This window comes from Musca domestica, unplaced genomic scaffold, assembly GCF_030504385.1.
Source record: "Musca domestica strain aabys unplaced genomic scaffold, Musca_domestica.polishedcontigs.V.1.1 4, whole genome shotgun sequence".
NCBI classification, from domain to species: Eukaryota; Metazoa; Arthropoda; class Insecta; order Diptera; family Muscidae; genus Musca; species Musca domestica.
This window is the reverse complement of record NW_026712328.1, coordinates 11,634,063-11,652,418: the sequence shown is the minus strand read 5'-3', so window position 1 is coordinate 11,652,418 and position 18,356 is coordinate 11,634,063. Positions and strand designations below refer to the sequence as shown.

Genomic DNA, 18,356 nt, shown 5'->3' with positions numbered 1-18,356 from the left:
ACAAACTTCGACCTTTTCGTTTACCTACACCTGTGTAGTTTCTACTTGCAACAATTTCGGTCGCACTATCACAATATTCTTCAATTTCAAATATTAAAAAAGTCAAAATAAACTGTAGCAACTTTATTAAATGGTTGAATAAACAATGACGCTGAACGAACTCGATTCAAAGAAGACAATCACGGTTGTGATTGCTCATTTACATTCATGTGTTCGATCAACTCATGTTGCTGAACACATCAAACCGTCTCGAACGCTCATGTTTGATTGTGAGTGAAGTCATTCAAACTGAGCGTTCGATTCGATCCGAAGCGAAAACGGTCATTTCATTCAGATCAAGCTAAACGACTGCATCAACAAAAATCAGGTAAGAAACCGAGTATGCTTGAATTTTTGTATACTCGTTGCAGCCCTCTGGTGTGGTATTCAGTTTTGTCCACCTCATACTTGAAGGCAGAATGTTGTCGGAATAGCCAAAAGAATTACTCTTTTGCTCCGATTACCGTAAGATGGGCATTAATTGTTTGTCATTTAAATTGTGCGATGGAGATCCAATAAAGTTACTTTATAATTTCGTATTTTTTTCATGTTTCTGCTACAATTTCCGACTGAATGAGTCCCAGAATGACATTTCGGAGTTTATTTCATATAGACGTACATCCCAAATCTACGTTCCCAACCAATATTTTATTGGGGGTTACAAATTCAATAGAATACCAAATTTTCTTTTTTAACCACACATTGGTTGGGAAAGTGGACTTGAGGGTATACTAATGTGGGGACTATACTTAAATAAATTCCTATGAGGATAATTATCTGTAAGATGATTTTCTACCCCAGCGTTTTTTACCCAGGTAGCCTTAAGACTAAGATGCGCACTATTACGAAAAATAAAAATTTTATAAGAAGAGGTTTTCTTCCCCCTTAGAAACAAAGATGTCAAATAAGAGCCAAAAAATGAAAAAAGTGGCCAAGACCCCGAAAATACCTTAAATCATATGATGGTGATACCAAAACTTGATAATTTTTTGCAAAGATGGTTTCTTCTTAAATTATCAACATGAGCTAAAATTAGTACGAAAAATATGGTTAAAATGTAGATTATACTTGAAATCGGGTTGTTCCGTTATCAGGGGTTATGACCCATATCATGACCTGCCAAAGCGATTAAAGGTATCTTGAATGTTTAGGTAGAATTTCTATTTTGCGTTCTTTATAGTCGGTATTTGACTGATTGCAGTCCCAATGTATTTTGCATTTTGTGTTCTCATTTGACAATTTATTGTCATATGAAAGAAGCAGGTCCACTTTTTGAAATTAACCCCATAACGCTTCTTCGGTCATTTTTGTTTGTTTAAATGTGTTCGCATCTTCCAGCTGATGCACGATGTAGGTCCTGGAGTAGAAAGCATTTTATTGCACCCTCATTTCATTTTTAATATTATTCATTCAGAATTCAAACCAATAAAAAAATTTTCACTTCAATATAGAAAAAAGAAAAAGAATCTTCAACTGGTTCGCTGATTTTTTTGCGGCAAATTTTTAAAGGTCCTTATGAAGTTTGTCGGTAGAATGCACTATTATTTTAAAATTCGATTCCATTGAAAAATTGTCGATTTTTCTCGATTTTAGAATTTTCATATAAAGCGACAACGGATTTTATGTATTTATTGGGTATTACGAATAAATACATAAAATCTATAAATAACAGTTTTATAACCTACACATCATATTAGAATTAAAAAAAAAACACTACAAATGTACATTCGAAAATAGTAAGTCAAAATGGAAAAAATATGCAATATAAAACATTACTATTGTACATTTTAAAAGTCAAAATGAAAATGTTCAAATTTCACATTTTTACGCGTTTTTTTTTTTGTATTTTATTCTTTTCTGCCAAGAGGCAATTCCGAATTTGTCTAAATCGTTAAAATCAGACCGGCGGTTTTTATCTTATAAGAGTAGTAACTAACACAACTTTCTTTTACATATAGAGAGATAGATTTAAAAGTAGGCGCGTTCCTCATCCCCTAAATAAGTACTTAGGGTTGGATGGAAAGCCAACAGCATCTCGTGTAATAATTCTCAAACCGATATCTTCACTATTTTGGCAAATATAAATATTTTAGATAAATCGTAATAGTGGGCGTAAAAGGAAGCGTGATTAATATTTTTTTCTTTAAAAACCTAACTTGGGGTATGACAAACGTTTGTACAAAAAATTATGCAAATCGGTCCAGCCGTTTTCAACTGATTCCGTTACCAACAAACAACAATTGATTTTTATATATATAGATTTGTTCACCTTTATGAGCTAGATTTGTGAAATATTATGCTATGCAAAATTTGCATTAAAGACTAAAACTACGGGCCGGCAACGCGGACCGGGCCAGCTAGTTCCATATAAATATCATAATTTAAAAATATATTTATTTGCTACTCGAGTGCAAAAAAAAAAACATCACACAGTTTTTCAAATATCAATGAAAACAAAAAAGAACAACTCCAACATTAAACGTGTGCGCATTGACGATTCCATCAATCAGATTATTTAAGAGAAAAAATTGTATTTTTCTTTATTGATAACCATTCATTTCATGAATGTTGTCCATGATTATTTATATGGCGCACTGATACAAACAAATTAATTAATAATGTTTTTAAACATATTTGATGATGAACTGAGAGAAATTAGACCGGCGAGAAAGCTCTTGTTCTTAAACAGCTCTGGACTAAAACATTAGTGCACAAAACTTCCATTTTTTTTAATTAAGTATTTACTTGTATAATATTTTATTATTTTGTGCTGCCTAATGATTGAAAAGATAAGAAAATCATATCAAACAACTTCTTTAAAATATTCAAGAGATACCAGAAATGGTTCGTAAAGTATAGAAACGACTTGATCGAAATCCGCGTCGCAGTGGCCAAAAAATGGCTCGGGAGCTGCACATATCGCATTTTTCCATTCGACAAATATCGAAAAATGGAAATTAAAAAAAGTGCAAGAACTTACATCGCAACAGAAAGAAAATAAACTCAAAAGAGCTAAAGAGTTGCTATGCTTGGCCGAAAAAGTGGTGAACTACCGAATTTGGTTTTCTCCGATGAGAAAACGTTCGTTGTCCAGCAGTTTGTAAACAAAAAGATCGCATTTACTTGCCAAAGAGATCAGCTGAACATGTTGACCTTCGGTTGGCCACAAGCCGGCCATGGTGATGGCGTGGGCCGCCATAACAGCCGATGGTCGCTCTCCGTTCATGGCATCAGAATAAATACCGAATATTATCGCGAAAATATTCTGTAGGGTGTATTTCAATTGTTCTTTAACATGAATGTTGTCCAAGACTGTCTGTAAAGCGATGTGCGTGAAAATAAATTTAAATTTAAATTTTACTACTTTGATTTTTCGTTTACCAACACTGGTTCTCTCTCAGAGATAAATTTAAATTTAACTACATTTTAGTGAGAGTAAATTTAAATTTAACTCAAAACCGCTTGTTATGAAAACAAAATAAAAGTTACAATAATGAAAATTATATAATAATAAAAATGTTATATGGATTTAATAAAAAATGCATAATTGCTTTAACTTTGTTCCAATATCAAATTTGGCATCAAAACACTGCGCGTATAAATTCCTGCAAACTGAAACACACTAATGGAAAGTAATCAAGGATGCGCCTTTGTGGTATCCATATTTGGAAAGAGCATCGATAAGGCTCCTAGAAAACTTATTATGATAAACCAAACCCATCTGGAAATCCCACAGTGGTCAGACTTATATTTCATGCGGTCCTCTTAGGTGAAATTGGTTTGGGTCCACTGTGGGAAAATGGTTAGGGATGGACCTTTATGGTGTTCATTTTCGGAAAGAGCATCGAAAATGCTCCTAGACCACTTATTCTCATAATCCAAACCCATCTGGAAATCCCACAGTGGACAGACTTATATTTAATGTGGTCGCTGTAGGAGAAATTAGTTTGGACCCACAGTAGGAAAATTGTGAGGTATGCACCTTTATGGTGTCCATTTTCGGAAAGAGCATCGGAAATGCTCTTAGACCACTTATTCTCATAATCCAAACCCATCTGGAAATCCCACAGTGGCCAGACTTATATTTCATATGGTCACTGTAGGAGAAATTGGTTTGGGCCCATTGTGGGAAAATGGTTAGGGATGCACCTTTATGGTGTCCATTTTCGGAAAGAGCATCGAAAAAGCTCCTAGACCACTTATTCTCATAATCCAAACCCATCTGGAAATCCCACAGTGTCCAGACTTATATTTCATATGGTCACTGTAGGAGAAATTGGTTTGGACCCACTGTGGGAAAATGGTGTCCATTATCGGAAAGAGCATCGAAAATGCTCTTGACCACTAAAACCAATCCTAAAAACCCCCATCCGACAATCTCACAGACGGTCGACTTAAATTTAATTTTATTGTTTTTATATTTTAAAGTTAGCTGCAATTTTTTTAATTGAAGTTCAACAAAAAATCTGCAATAGAATTCTTTGTTTATTTTATTATTATTGGCTGTTCCGTTGCGTTATTGGTGACAAAATGTTGGGTTTTTTAGTGTTCCTATTTTTCTGTCCCCATCTTCTTTTAACTATTTTCTCTGTAAGACCAGAAAATAATATTTTTTACAGTTTTCTCTTCTGCTATTTTTGCAAATAAATAGTAAGGGAACGAAGGTTATATGTAGTGGTTAAGGTATTTCTGCTACATTTTCATAATTAGCAGCTTTACCTAAAATTCGGCTTGGTGTACACAATTATTCAACATCCCTAATATGGTAAAATTTGTTGTCGTCTGTAATATCCTAATTATCCAGGTACATCTACCATATAAAAACGTTGTAAAAAATTCAGAATGTTTAAATTTACAATAATAAAACACTTCACAAACATTTATTTGTTTATTTATTGTATTATTCATTTACATTTTCAACACACATAAAAGAAAATTCTTAATTGTCAATGTTGAAATTCTTTTGCTTTAAAAAAATACATATGTTTAAATTGCGCGGTGAATAACGTAATTTTTAAGATAAAAATTTTGATTATCATATGTAGTATACATTCATTATTTTCAAATTAAAAATAATTTTTTTTGCAACAATAAATGAACAGCGCAATTTATTAAATAATATATCCTCCTTTCATTATAAAGAATGAAAAGTCACTATCAAATATTTTTTATTCACTATTTGTTAAAATGTTACTCATATTCTTCGTTACCACACGTTACCACATGCAGCATTAGCAATTAGAAGTTGCAACCCTGCTACATTTTTACAAAGCCGCCAAGTTGACAACATTGTTTCGGCAAAAAAGCTGTAATTGTGATTGAATTGTGCTCAGTTGGCGCGGAAAAAACAACAAACAAACATCGTTTTTCAGACAAAAATTCTAGAATGTTTTGCTTTCTTTGCTGTCAAATTATGAAAATCGAAGAAATTAAAACGCTTTCTGCCCATAACCATATCAAAGGTTTGAGCATAAATAGCGAAGGTGTTCCATTGCCCTTGGCCGCTGCTTTGGTTGGACAAAATGCTGTCCGAGAAGCTGCTGATATAGTTGTGAATTTGACGAAAAACAAGAAAATGCTGGACTTGTCTTACAGCTCGAGTTACCATCCGGTACGGGCAAAACTACAACTGCTCTAGCTATTGCCCTTATGGGCAATAAGGTAACATTTTGTCCCATGGTGAATTCGGAGATGTTCAGCAGCAAAATAAGAAAGACCGTATTTCTCATAGAAAATTTGAGACGTTTAATTGGTTTTAATGGAATGTGCGAAATTAAGGGTGAATTTACCGAACTCACATAAAAAGTGGAGGTGGATGACAGCTACACTTAGGCCAATAGTGGTGCCGTCAAGCGTAAGGGACGCAGTGACACCTTTGCAACGGAATTTGACTGGGGTAAACGAAAAATCAAAGCAGTAAAATTTAAATTTATTTTCACGCACATTGTAAAGCGAATTGATATAAAATATTTACAAATAATGTTTTTACACTTATTTGTTGATGATTGTGTTGCCCGTGTTGAGCATACTCAGAAAATCCCAGGCTTTGCAAAAGATGACTAACTAAAAAAGTAAGCATTGCATTGATTGGTCTTACAAATACTGAAAATACATCTGGCATAATGGAAATTTAAGGGCCCATTACTAGGAAAGTATGCACTTTCCAAAATATATTTTGAAATTTATCGGCGGACGGAACCTAGACAATACTAGCACCTAAACTCAACTTGCCCTTTAAATTCACTTTGAAAAGCTTTAGAAATTGTGGAACAACTCTAGTTTAGTAAAAACTCCTTTTTCGAAAATTTTCCCAGCGGTAGGTATTTTTACCCTGATTCCGAGAAACTATATTTTTTTTCGGGGGACGGACCCGGGACCCCCAGATTTTTGACCCGAAAATCGGGGTTCAGAACCCAGCATGGACCCGGATCTAATTACCCGTAATATACAATATAGGTATCGTTTGTGAGGGGGGAAAGTCGCTAAACCTCGTTTTCCCCCACACAGAAGTGTAATGCCAGGATGGTATTTTGTTTTTTTTTATATTTTTGTTTTTTTCCCCACCTTTAAATCTATTTTTTTTATCTTTTGTTTTTTCCCACTTGTAAAATACAGAGAATATAAATTGCATTCGAGTGATAATTTTTGGGGTACAGTAGGGCACAAAATAGTCATGGGGAATGCAAAATGTGTAAACAAGGTACCGTTGTCCGACGACGGTAGGCAGTGGTCAGGACAGCGGTCCCTTGGAATGAGGCAGAGAAAGGGAGAGAGAGAATCAAAAGTTGGTAAACAAAGTACCGTTGTTCGACGACGGTAACCAATGGGCAGTCAGGCGATCACTGCAGAGAAAATTGGAGATGGCAGCGAAGCCACCAATTCGCCGTGGCAGAACCCAGTCTTTAAAGGGGATGTGCTGAGCGAATTGGGGGGCAGTCAGTGAAGAACGACGATCGCGCGCGGACAGAACATCAGGACTGCGATACCAAAGACTCGGGGTGAAAAAAAACAAGGAAAAGGTGAAGCCGAGCAACGTGCTGGAAGCAGGTGGAAAAAAAATCTTGGGGTAAGTTAATTTGCTAAGGAACTAATAACCCCAATCCAATTCCCTACCTGTCCTAAAGTGCAAGTGAAGATTAATATATGAAGATTTTTATGATCGAGAGGGCCGAAAGGTCTCACGAATATAAAAATTAGTGTTTTTTTCCGATCGAGAGGGCTGACAGGTCTCCCGACGATAAAACTTAGTGTTTCCTTCAATCGAGAGGGCCGAAAGGTCTCCCGATTTTAACCTTTGAAGATTTTTATGATCGAGAGGGCCGAAAGGTCTCACGAATATAAAAATTAGTGTTTTTTTTTCAATCGAGAGGGCCGAAAGGTCTCCTGGCTTAAACGATTGAAGATTTTTATGATCGAGAGGGCCGAAAGGTCTCACGAATATAAAAATTAGTGTTTTCCGATCGAGAGGGCCGAAAGGTCTCCCGACTCTAAAATTTAGCGTTTCTTTCAATCGAGAGGACCGAAAGGTCTCCCGACTTTAACATTGGAAGATTTTTATAAACGAGAGGGCCGAAAGGTCTCAGGAATATAAAATTAGTGTTTTCCGATCGAGAGGGCCGAAAGGTCTCCCGACTATACAATTTAGCGTGTCTTGCAATCGAGAGGGCCGAAAGGTCTCCCGAATATCAAAATTAGTGTTTTCCGGATCGAAAGTCTCGAGACTATAATATACGAGAGGGAAGTCTCCCGACTACAATATTCGAAATCTTACGACCTAGAGGGCTGAAAGGTCTCCCGAACCCCTTTTAGAAGGATCGAAAGGTTTCCCTGCATACCAGTTCTGACGACTTTTGCCATCGAGGGGCCTGGACAGAGGAATACAATCCGGGGAAGGTATCAACACGCAACAACCTGTCGCCAGAGAGGCTTTCGATGACCACGAGCAGTAGTCCTTAGACGAACTACATTGTGTGTATATATAGTAAAAATAATAATAAAAGAAATCCATTGAATTTGTAAATAGAAAAAAAAAAACTTGATTTTCTTCCCTCTCCGTCACTGCAAAATATAAATTTCTGTGACGAACCCTGCCCCCCTGAGTATACCCCAGCAGGAGGCGGGAAACATGTCGTTACAGTGGCGCCCGAGCAGGGACACGAGAGGTGAAATAAACTGTTATAACAGTGTTTACAAATTCATAAAGGGTACTACCAAATGGAAAGTGCGTTGCGATTGTCCTGGGCTTACAGCCTTCGCAAGGAAGAACTTATTACTTATTTGAGTGAATACGACCGGGACACCAGTGGTACGGTGGAGGAACTGAGGAGGAGATTCGCTCAATTTCTTGGGGAAGAACATTCTCCGAAGACCCTGCGGAACCTCCTTATTCTGCAGGAAAAGCACGAAGCAGCGACTTCCTCTCCCAGGTCTAAGTCTCCTAGGACTTTACCCGTGGTCACTCTGACTACGGCCGAGGGGGTGGAGTTATCTCCCACAAAAGTCGAGCATCAAATGGAAACTTTGAATTTGCAGAATGAACAGAATACAAGATTCATAGGGGAACGTTGCCCACGCCACAATGAAGAGATGACGGATCAACGCCGGGGGGCCCCATCTAGCGGAGCCTCACTGTCGCCACACGGATCGGTAATGAAAGGAATAGCAGAGCAAATTCGTAAATGGAATGTGTCATACGATGGTGAACGGGAACCATGGGAATTTATCGAGAGGCTTGAAGAACTCACCACCATGCATGAGATAGAACAGGATTTACTACCTGCCGTAATGCCAGAAGTCCTCGTGGGAAGGGCCCTCATTTGGTTCCGGAACAACAATCGGAATTGGAAATCATGGCCGGGTTTTAAGCAGGATCTGTTGAAATTCTTCCTGCCTCGAAGGTATTATGAACATTTGGACGACGAAATACGGAAAAGGAGACAGAAGCCTCGCGAAACATTTAAAAATTATACACTGCACATGCAAAATCTAATGAGGCATAGCGACCTGAGTGAGGAACAAAAACTGGATCGAATTTTTAGAAATGCATTGGCAGAATATCAATGGTATATAAGGAGACGTGATTTCCTCACCTTAAGCGACCTGTTGGAAATGGCGGAGGACATGGAGAGCATACCCCCTCTGACGACTCAGCCCCGGGAACAGCATCGCAGGATGCACCCGGAAGAAAGGCAGCAACAGCAGTTACCCCGGATTAACCCTAGAACTGCATGTAGACGCTGCGGGCAAGACGGTCATTTCGCATATAACTGCCAACGAGAACCAGTCATATTCTGCTGGGTATGTGGACAGAGGGACTTGAGGTCAGACCAATGCTGCCGCCACCGATCGGGAAACGGCGATCGGACTCGTATGCAAAGGGGGGTTACGAGTCCCGGAGAGAGCCAGACTCAACAATGAAATCGTCCCTCCACCTCGACACCACACGCCTAGTTGCTACGATTAACATCGGAGGCCGAAAGGCAGAGGCGACAGTTGACACGGGAGCCACTCGATGTTTTGTCAGTGAGGAGTTTGCCCGTTCGATATCGGATGGGAGCAAGTGGATGCCGGAGAGATTGGTAGTTACCTTGGCGGATGGATCACAGCGACACATTAATCACGCATTGGAAGCAGAGATTTGGATTGGTAATAGGAATATTCGAGAAAAGTTGCTGGTGATGCCTAATGCGACGGAAGATGTGCTCCTCGGATTGGATTGCCTTGCGAAGTGTGACGCAGAAATCACCTGTGCGGGATTGACATGCAGGTTTGAAACAAAAGAGGCGGAACAACATAATATGGAAGAAATCAATCGACAGTTGACAGCTGGGCAAAGCGGAGATTCGGAGGTCCGTGAAACGTCGAATGTAACAGAAAGGAACAGCTCGGGTGGGAACATTATGATGTGTGACCATGATTCAGAAGAGCAACGGAGGATACGAACGTTTTTGGAGGAGGAGTTGCAGAAGTTTAGGGATTTACATGGATTATCAACGGTGGCCAGACATAAAATCGTACTCAACGATGATCGGCCTTTTAAGCTGCGGTACGCCTCCCGAAATCCGGCAATGCAGGCAATTATTGATGGGAAAATCAATGAACTGCTAGCCAATGGATACATAGAACCATCTGCAAGTGCCTACAGCTCTCCGATAACGTTAGCGAAAAAGAAGAATGGTACGTGGCGTCTGTGCATGGATTACCGACACTTAAATAGCAAGTCCGACCCGGATGCCTACCCACTACCCCGAATTTCCGCGATACTGGATAGGCTACGGGAAGCCCGATACGTCAGTAGTTTGGACTTGAAAGACGGGTATTGGCAGATCCCGATGGAAGAGAGTAGCAAAAAGTACACGGCATTTACAGTTGCAGGGAGGGGTCTTTATCAGTGGAGAGTTATGCCGTTTGGGCTGCATTCGGCACCGGCAACATTTCAGAGAGCCCTCGATAGGGTCATTGGTCCGGATTTGGAACCACACGCCTTTGCGTATTTGGACGATATTATTGTGACGGGGAAAACACTGGAGGAGCATCTGAAGAATTTAGGTGAAGTGTTTCGCAGATTAAGGGCTGCCAATTTAAAGATAAATCCGGAAAAATGCGAGTTTTTTAAAAGTGAGACTAGGTATCTAGGCCACGTCGTCAGTGGAGAAGGCATACATACCGATCCCGATAAAGTGGCTGCTATTCAAGAGATTCCCGCTCCAACTAATTTAAGAGAGTTGCGAAGATTTCTAGGAGTCGTATCGTGGTATCGGCGCTTTGTACCAGAATTTGCCACACTGGCATATCCCCTTACTTCGCAACTTAAAAAGGGAAAGCACTGGAAGTGGACGGAGGATCATCACACTGTTTTCGAGATATTGAAGATGAGACTCACCCAGGCCCCGGTCCTGGCTTGTCCGGATTTTGCAAGGATGTTTAAGTTGCAAACAGACGCCAGTGAGCATGGACTAGGTGCCGTTTTAACGCAGGATTTCGAAGAGGGGGAGCGCGTAATAGCATATGCCAGTAGGACGTTGAACGGTGCGGAGAGGAACTACTCGGCCACCGAGAAGGAGTGTTTGGCCATAGTGTGGGGCATCCGGAAGATGAGACCTTACCTGGAAGGGTACGAGTTCTTAGTGGTAACCGATCACCTATCCCTTAAATGGCTGAACTCTATAGATAACCCTACCGGAAGATTGGCGCGATGGGCCTTAGAGTTACAACAACACAAATTTACGGTTCATTACAGGAAAGGGAAGCAGAACGTCGTTGCGGACGCGCTATCTAGACAACCATTACAGTTGCTACAACGGGCGGTGGTCGATGCCAAGGAAGTTTGTCCTTGGGTGCGGAAAAAGATGGAGGAGGTCAGGAAAAACCCACAAAAGTTCTCGGATTATTCAATTATAGGCGATCAATTGTTCCGACACATTGCTAGGCACCCTAATGATGATGACTCCACGCCATGGAAGCTGTGCGTGCCAACTTACCTTAGAGAGCGAGTACTAAATGAAAATCATTGCCAACCAGCAGCTGGGCACTTGGGGATCAGAAAGACGATTAATCGTGTGTGTAACAGGTACTACTGGCCCGGTATGGTCAGGGATGTTGCAAACTTTGTCCGGAGTTGCAAGTTGTGTCAGGAATTCAAGCCGAATCAAGTAGCTCCAGCTGGACAGATGTTAATTACCGTGCCAGAAGAACCGTGGGCATCGGTCTGCGCAGATTTCGTAGGTCCGTTGCCTAGAACAAAACACGGGAACAGCGTGCTATTAGTATTGTTCGACAGATTCTCAAAGTGGACGGAACTGGTTCCCTTGCGGAAGGCTACAGCTGAAGGAGTGGTGAAATCGTTCAGGGAAAGAATATTATCCCGCTTCGGAACCCCAAAGATTTTCATAACTGATAATGGCAGTCAATTTACCAGCAATACAGTGAGGAAGTTTCTGAAGGGCATCGGCGTACGGCACCAGTTCACTGCTCCATACACTCCACAGGAAAATCCGACAGAACGTGTAAATAGGACAATTAAAACCATGATGGCCCAGCTGGCCGGGAAACACCATAACCGATGGGATGAATGTATTCCAGAAATTATACTGGCATTGAACACTAGCACTTCGGAAACGACTGGGTACAGTCCAGCGTACCTGGTTCAAGGGCGAGAACCACGACTACCAAGTGCACTTTTTGATGAAGTTGTATTGGGGACGGGGGAGGCTCACCGTGACCCGGCGTCCAAGGAAAGGGAGCTGAAAGAAATATTCAAAATTGTACGACATCATTTGGGTAGAGCCGGAGAGGACCAACGCCGATATTATAATTTGCGACGACGTCCGTGGAAGCCGCAGATTGGGGATCTGGTACTTGTTAAACAACATCCACAATCCAAATCCGTGGAGAGTTTCGCAGCAAAATTGGCGCCCAAATTTGGAGGGCCATATGAAGTGATCAGCTTTCCATCTCCAGTTATCGCGAGGGTTAGGGAATTGAAAACAGGAGAACTTCGTAGTGTCCACCTAAGCGAACTCAAGCCCTACTTCCCCTCTGGAAATCCAACCCCACCAACCCTTCCCAATTGATCTTTCCACTTGTTATGACCTTTTTGTTTATTTGTAGGTGACGGGAAAAAATTAAGTGAAGATGAAGGCCGCCCCACACACCAAGGCGTACTACAAAGAACGTTGGCGCCAGTTGGAGGCCAGTGGCCTAAAAATCAGGTTGCAACGGGTGACCTCTAACACCGACAATGTGACCTGCCCAATGGGAAAGGCTCTTCCTCCATGTTTCGTTATTGTCGAACGGCTGACGGAGGAGGATATAGCCCGACATCAGCGTCAGACCGAAAGGGAACGTTATTGCCCCATCACATCGCCGATTTCCTCTGTCATAGAGATATCGAGCGATGAGGAATGTGAGGCCCCGCCGCCACGCTGTTCCTCGAATCCTACCACACCTTCCCCAATTGTGTCAGTGGAAGAATATGTTCTCGCCCCCACAAGCCCACCTATTTATCCTGAAGTGCTGCAGACTTCGTCCTCATTGCTGGGGGAGCCCGTGTCGCAATTCCACACCTCGGCGCTAGAGGTGGCGGATGCAAGCCAACCCTCACACATCCCACCCTACTCACCCATAAGCTCCGAGTCGATAGTTGGACGAGTTCTACCCGAGTCGAGCTCTCAGTCCCTCACATCGGAGATGTCGCTGTATACAACCTCACCGTCGGCTGCCCCAAGCACATCAACAAGGAACCCGAGCGAGATGACAAGTCCAGGAAAAGCCCAGAACGAGGACGAAATTTTCGTCCCTTTAGGTACACCATTCCAATGCAGAACGCAACTGTCGGCAGGAACAGTCGCGCAGTTGGAGCCTTTTGTGCAACAAGCCTTAGCCGTCCACCGTCCACATAGCCGATATAAGAGAGTGGTGTTCTTACCAGACGGGCAGGCGTTCCGCATTTATATCAATAGAAGGGGGGACGCTATCGTCATTCCCCGGGAGAGGAGAGCAGTGTGAGGGGGGAAAGTCGCTAAACCTCGTTTTCCCCCACACAGAAGTGTAATGCCAGGATGGTATTTTATTTTTTTTTATATTTTTGTTTTTTTCCCCACCTTTAAATCTATTTTTTTTTCTTTTGTTTTTTCCCACTTGTAAAATACAGAGAATATAAATTGCATTCGAGTGATAATTTTTGGGGTACAGTAGGGCACAAAATAGTCATGGGGAATGCAAAATGTGTAAACAAGGTACCGTTGTCCGACGACGGTAGGCAGTGGTCAGGACAGCGGTCCCTTGGAATGAGGCAGAGAAAGGGAGAGAGAGAATCAAAAGTTGGTAAACAAAGTACCGTTGTTCGACGACGGTAACCAATGGGCAGTCAGGCGATCACTGCAGAGAAAATTGGAGATGGCAGCGAAGCCACCAATTCGCCGTGGCAGAACCCAGTCTTTAAAGGGGATGTGCTGAGCGAATTGGGGGGCAGTCAGTGAAGAACGACGATCGCGCGCGGACAGAACATCAGGACTGCGATACCAAAGACTCGGGGTGAAAAAAAAACAAGGAAAAGGTGAAGCCGAGCAACGTGCTGGAAGCAGGTGGAAAAAAAATCTTGGGGTAAGTTAATTTGCTAAGGAACTAATAACCCCAATCCAATTCCCTACCTGTCCTAAAGTGCAAGTGAAGATTAATATATGAAGATTTTTATGATCGAGAGGGCCGGAAAGGTCTCACGAATCTAAAAATTAGTGTTTTTTCTATCGAGAGGGCCGAAAAGGTCTCACGAATCTAAAAATTTGTGTTTTGTGATCGAGAGGGCCGAAAAGGTCTCACGAATCTAAAAATTAGTGTTTTTTCTATCGCGAGGGCCGAAAAGGTCTCACGAATCTAAAAATTAGTGTTTTTTCTATCGAGAGGGCCGAAAAGGTCTCACGAATCTAAAAATTAGTGTTTTTGATCGAGAGGGCCGAAAAGGTCTCGCGAATCTAAAAATTAGTGTTTTTTCTATCGAGAGGGCCGAAAAGGTCTCACGAATCTAAAAATTAGTGCTTTTTTTTTGATCGAGAGGGCCGAAAAGGTCTCACGAATCTAAAAATTAGTGTTTTTTCGATCGAGAGGGCCGAAAGGTCTCCCGACTATAAAATTTAGTGTTTCTTTCGATCGAGAGGGCCGAAAGGTCTCCCGATTTTAACATTTGAAGATTTTTATGATCGAGAGGGCCGAAAGGTCTCACGAATATAAAAATTAGTGTTTTTTTCCGATCGAGAGGGCTGACAGGTCTCCCGACGATAAAACTTAGTGTTTCCTTCAATCGAGAGGGCCGAAAGGTTTCCGATTTTAACCTTTGAAGATTTTTATGATCGAGAGGGCCGAAAGGTCTCACGAATATAAAAATTAGTGTTTTTTTTTCAATCGAGAGGGCCGAAAGGTCTCCTGGCTTAAACGATTGAAGATTTTTATGATCGAGAGGGCCGAAAGGTCTCACGAATATAAAAATTAGTGTTTTCCGATCGAGAGGGCCGAAAGGTCTCCCGACTCTAAAATTTAGCGTTTCTTTCAATCGAGAGGACCGAAAGGTCTCCCGACTTTAACATTGGAAGATTTTTATAAACGAGAGGGCCGAAAGGTCTCAGGAATATAAAATTAGTGTTTTCCGATCGAGAGGGCCGAAAGGTCTCCCGACTATACAATTTAGCGTGTCTTGCAATCGAGAGGGCCGAAAGGTCTCCCGACTCTAACATTTGAAGATTTGTATGATTGAGAGGGCCGAAAGGTCTCCCGAATATCAAAATTAGTGTTTTCCGGATCGAAAGTCTCGAGACTATAATATACGAGAGGGAAGTCTCCCGACTACAATATTCGAAATCTTACGACCTAGAGGGCTGAAAGGTCTCCCGAACCCCTTTTAGAAGGATCGAAAGGTTTCCCTGCATACCAGTTCTGACGACTTTTGCCATCGAGGGGCCTGGACAGAGGAATACAATCCGGGGAAGGTATCAACACGCAACAACCTGTCGCCAGAGAGGCTTTCGATGACCACGAGCAGTAGTCCTTAGACGAACTACATTGTGTGTATATATAGTAAAAATAATAATAAAAGAAATCCATTGAATTTGTAAATAGAAAAAAAAAACTTGATTTTCTTCCCTCTCCGTCACTGCAAAATATAAATTTCTGTGACGAACCCTGCCCCCCTGAGTATACCCCAGCAGGAGGCGGGAAACGTGTCGTTACACGTTGGAAAGCTTATGAACAAGATATTTATCTAAAAAGTGGTCACATGATGGGGTAAGTGGTCAAGGTTCGGAAGTTATAGTCAAATTATAGATTTTTGTACCCGGATTTTTATAAAACCCCCAAAAAGTCCAAAAAGGGCCCAAATTATAGCTGGCACTCTTGCCTTTCCAAAATGCTGCAATTTTACTAATACCTTTTTCGGGTCCAGAGATATGGTTCTTTCCATCCGCATAACCCGATTCTAACCTGTTCATTAAAATTATGTTTTCAGTAAAAAAAGGTTTATTTCGCGTAGCCGTCGTTGGAATTAAAAAAGGTTTTCTAAGTTTGACACTTTTTGTAAATAGCCGGCCTTCGGTCGGTGCTTGGGATTTTCTCCTCTGGGCATGTCCAACACCGGCTAACGCGAACCAGAGTTTTCTTAATTTGACACTTTTTGTAAATAGCAGGCCTTCGGCCGGGGCTTGCTATTTTCTCCTCTGAGTATGTCCCTTACCGACTAACGCGAACCAAAGTTTTCTAAATTTGACACTTATTGTAAATATGCTGCCTTCGGCCGAGGCTTAAGATTTTCTCCTCTGGGTATGTCCCACATCGGCTAACGCGAACCAAAGTTTTCTAAGTTTGACACTTTTGGCAAATAGCCAGCCTTCGCCCGTGGCTTGAGATTTTCTCCTCTGAGTATGTCAAACACCGGCTAACGCGAACCAAACTTTTCTATATGTGGTGCTTTTGTAATCCAACGACGGCTACCATAAACCTTATTTTTATTGAAAACATCATTTCAATGAACTGGTTAGAATCTGGTTATGCGGATGGAAAGTCCCATATCTCTGTACTCAGTAAAAGTATTAGCACATTTTGTAGCATTTTGGAAAGGTGAGAGTATCAGCTACAAATTGCCATCAATTTTGTTGACCCCCATAATGAGCCCTTTTTTGACTATATGGGGGTTTTATAAAAAATCTGCGTTCAAAAAATCGATAATTTGACTATAACTTCCGAACCGTGACCACTTACCATCATCTGACCACTTGTTAGATAGCTTCATAAGCTTTCCAACATATATCTATATTGTCTATATCGGGTAATTGGATCCGGGTCTAGTCGGGGTCTTGTACCCCGACTTTAGGGTCAAAATCTGGGGTCCCGGGTCCGTCCCCCAAGAAAACAATAGTTTCCCGGGATCAGAGTAAAATGACCTACCACTGGAACAAATTTCGAAAAAAAATTGAGTTATTACTAAACTAGAGTTAAGCCGAAATTGTATGTCAGCGACTTCTGAAGTATGATTTGGACTTACCAAACATGATCAGGCTCGGTCACTTTGTAATATCTTGTGGAACATGTTAGAAGAACAACCGTAAAGAAAACAAGCCACCACGACCTTTAATAACATTAAGAAAAAGCTGTTAATATTCAATTCAAATGCGACCTGTATATAACTTACAGCTTGCGGTCAGTGTTAGAAATAGCCTCGAAGCTGTCACTTTCACCAGAAGATTTTCCCATTTTAGAGTTTGTGAGATTGAAAACAGTCAATCCCCGAAGCATACCCTTGACTGATAAAACGTTATGAATAATCCTATCGATATTGTCGATCCCTCTATTTGTTATTTCCGCCTCCAGATTTATTTGTTATTCGACCAAAAAATTGTTGATGTTTCTCAGTGAAGTTAGCAACGTTGCTAGTAATGATACCAACAATTCTCTTACAGGGTGACACATACGATATCATAAAGGAAAAATTGGTTATCATTCCTACAGGGTATAATAAAAAAGTAATGTAGAGCTAACAACTGCTTACAATTTTTTTCTTAATTTTGTGTATACATTTATTGCCTTGAAAAATAAAATACCACTTTTGTTCATTTTGGCCGTTTCCGCACAACAAAAAGTTGCAAAATGTTAAATAAAAAAGGCGCTCTCTTCTTCTATTTATATGTTGTCTTCAGAAACTTTTTACACTCTGGATTTGGGCGAGCAAAATGGAAAATCGTCAAGCAGCGAATTTGACATATTGTTCAATTCAAATTCGCGTGGTATCTGATGTTTCTAATAAAACCAAAAACTCTATATTGTAATATTTTCAATTCGTCTTCAATTGATAAAATAATCTGCAAAACCATGTATCTTTCAACTTTGTATTTTATTTAATCAGATGTTTGGTAGCGTCATTATTGATGATATATCGATTTTACTCTATGTTGCTATTTTTCCGTTCCTGTGAGAGCATATAACATTTTTTGAAAGTTTGCTCTTTTGCCACTAAAAATTACATAAATATTTTAACTTTGTGAAGCAAACTAGAGATATTAAACAACACATAGCGCGTTCATCTTTAGAGCACTTTAGACTAAGAATTATTTATTTTACAAGAGGGGAGGAAAATGTTGTTTTTTTCTGAAAATATAATCCTCGTTTTCATCACATGGTAAAATGTTACATGGTAAAATGAAGAAGGTAAAGTCATTTCAAATAAGAATTCCCATTTTTGTATTTTCTTTAATTTACCTTGTTAAATTTCACTGAAAAGCAGGTTCCCATTTCTGATTTGTGTATGTACTTTGAATCTTTAAATAAACATTTTGACA

At 40.6% G+C, this 18,356-nt stretch overlaps 1 protein-coding gene across 1 annotated transcript in view; it reads right to left on the bottom strand.

The window, feature by feature from the left end:
• Positions 1 to 17,485, bottom strand: part of LOC101891724 (protein O-mannosyl-transferase 2) — a 139,588-nt gene extending 122,103 nt beyond the window's left edge. Inside the window, exons 1-2 of the mRNA XM_059126888.1 lie at positions 17,213 to 17,485; positions 17,066 to 17,149 (exon numbers count right to left, since the gene is read on the bottom strand). Coding sequence (XP_058982871.1) covers positions 17,066 to 17,149; positions 17,213 to 17,316 — 188 coding nt within the window. The 5' untranslated portion in view covers positions 17,317 to 17,485. The remainder of the gene's footprint in view (positions 1 to 17,065; positions 17,150 to 17,212) is intronic.
• Positions 17,486 to 18,356: the final 871 nt, after the last annotated feature.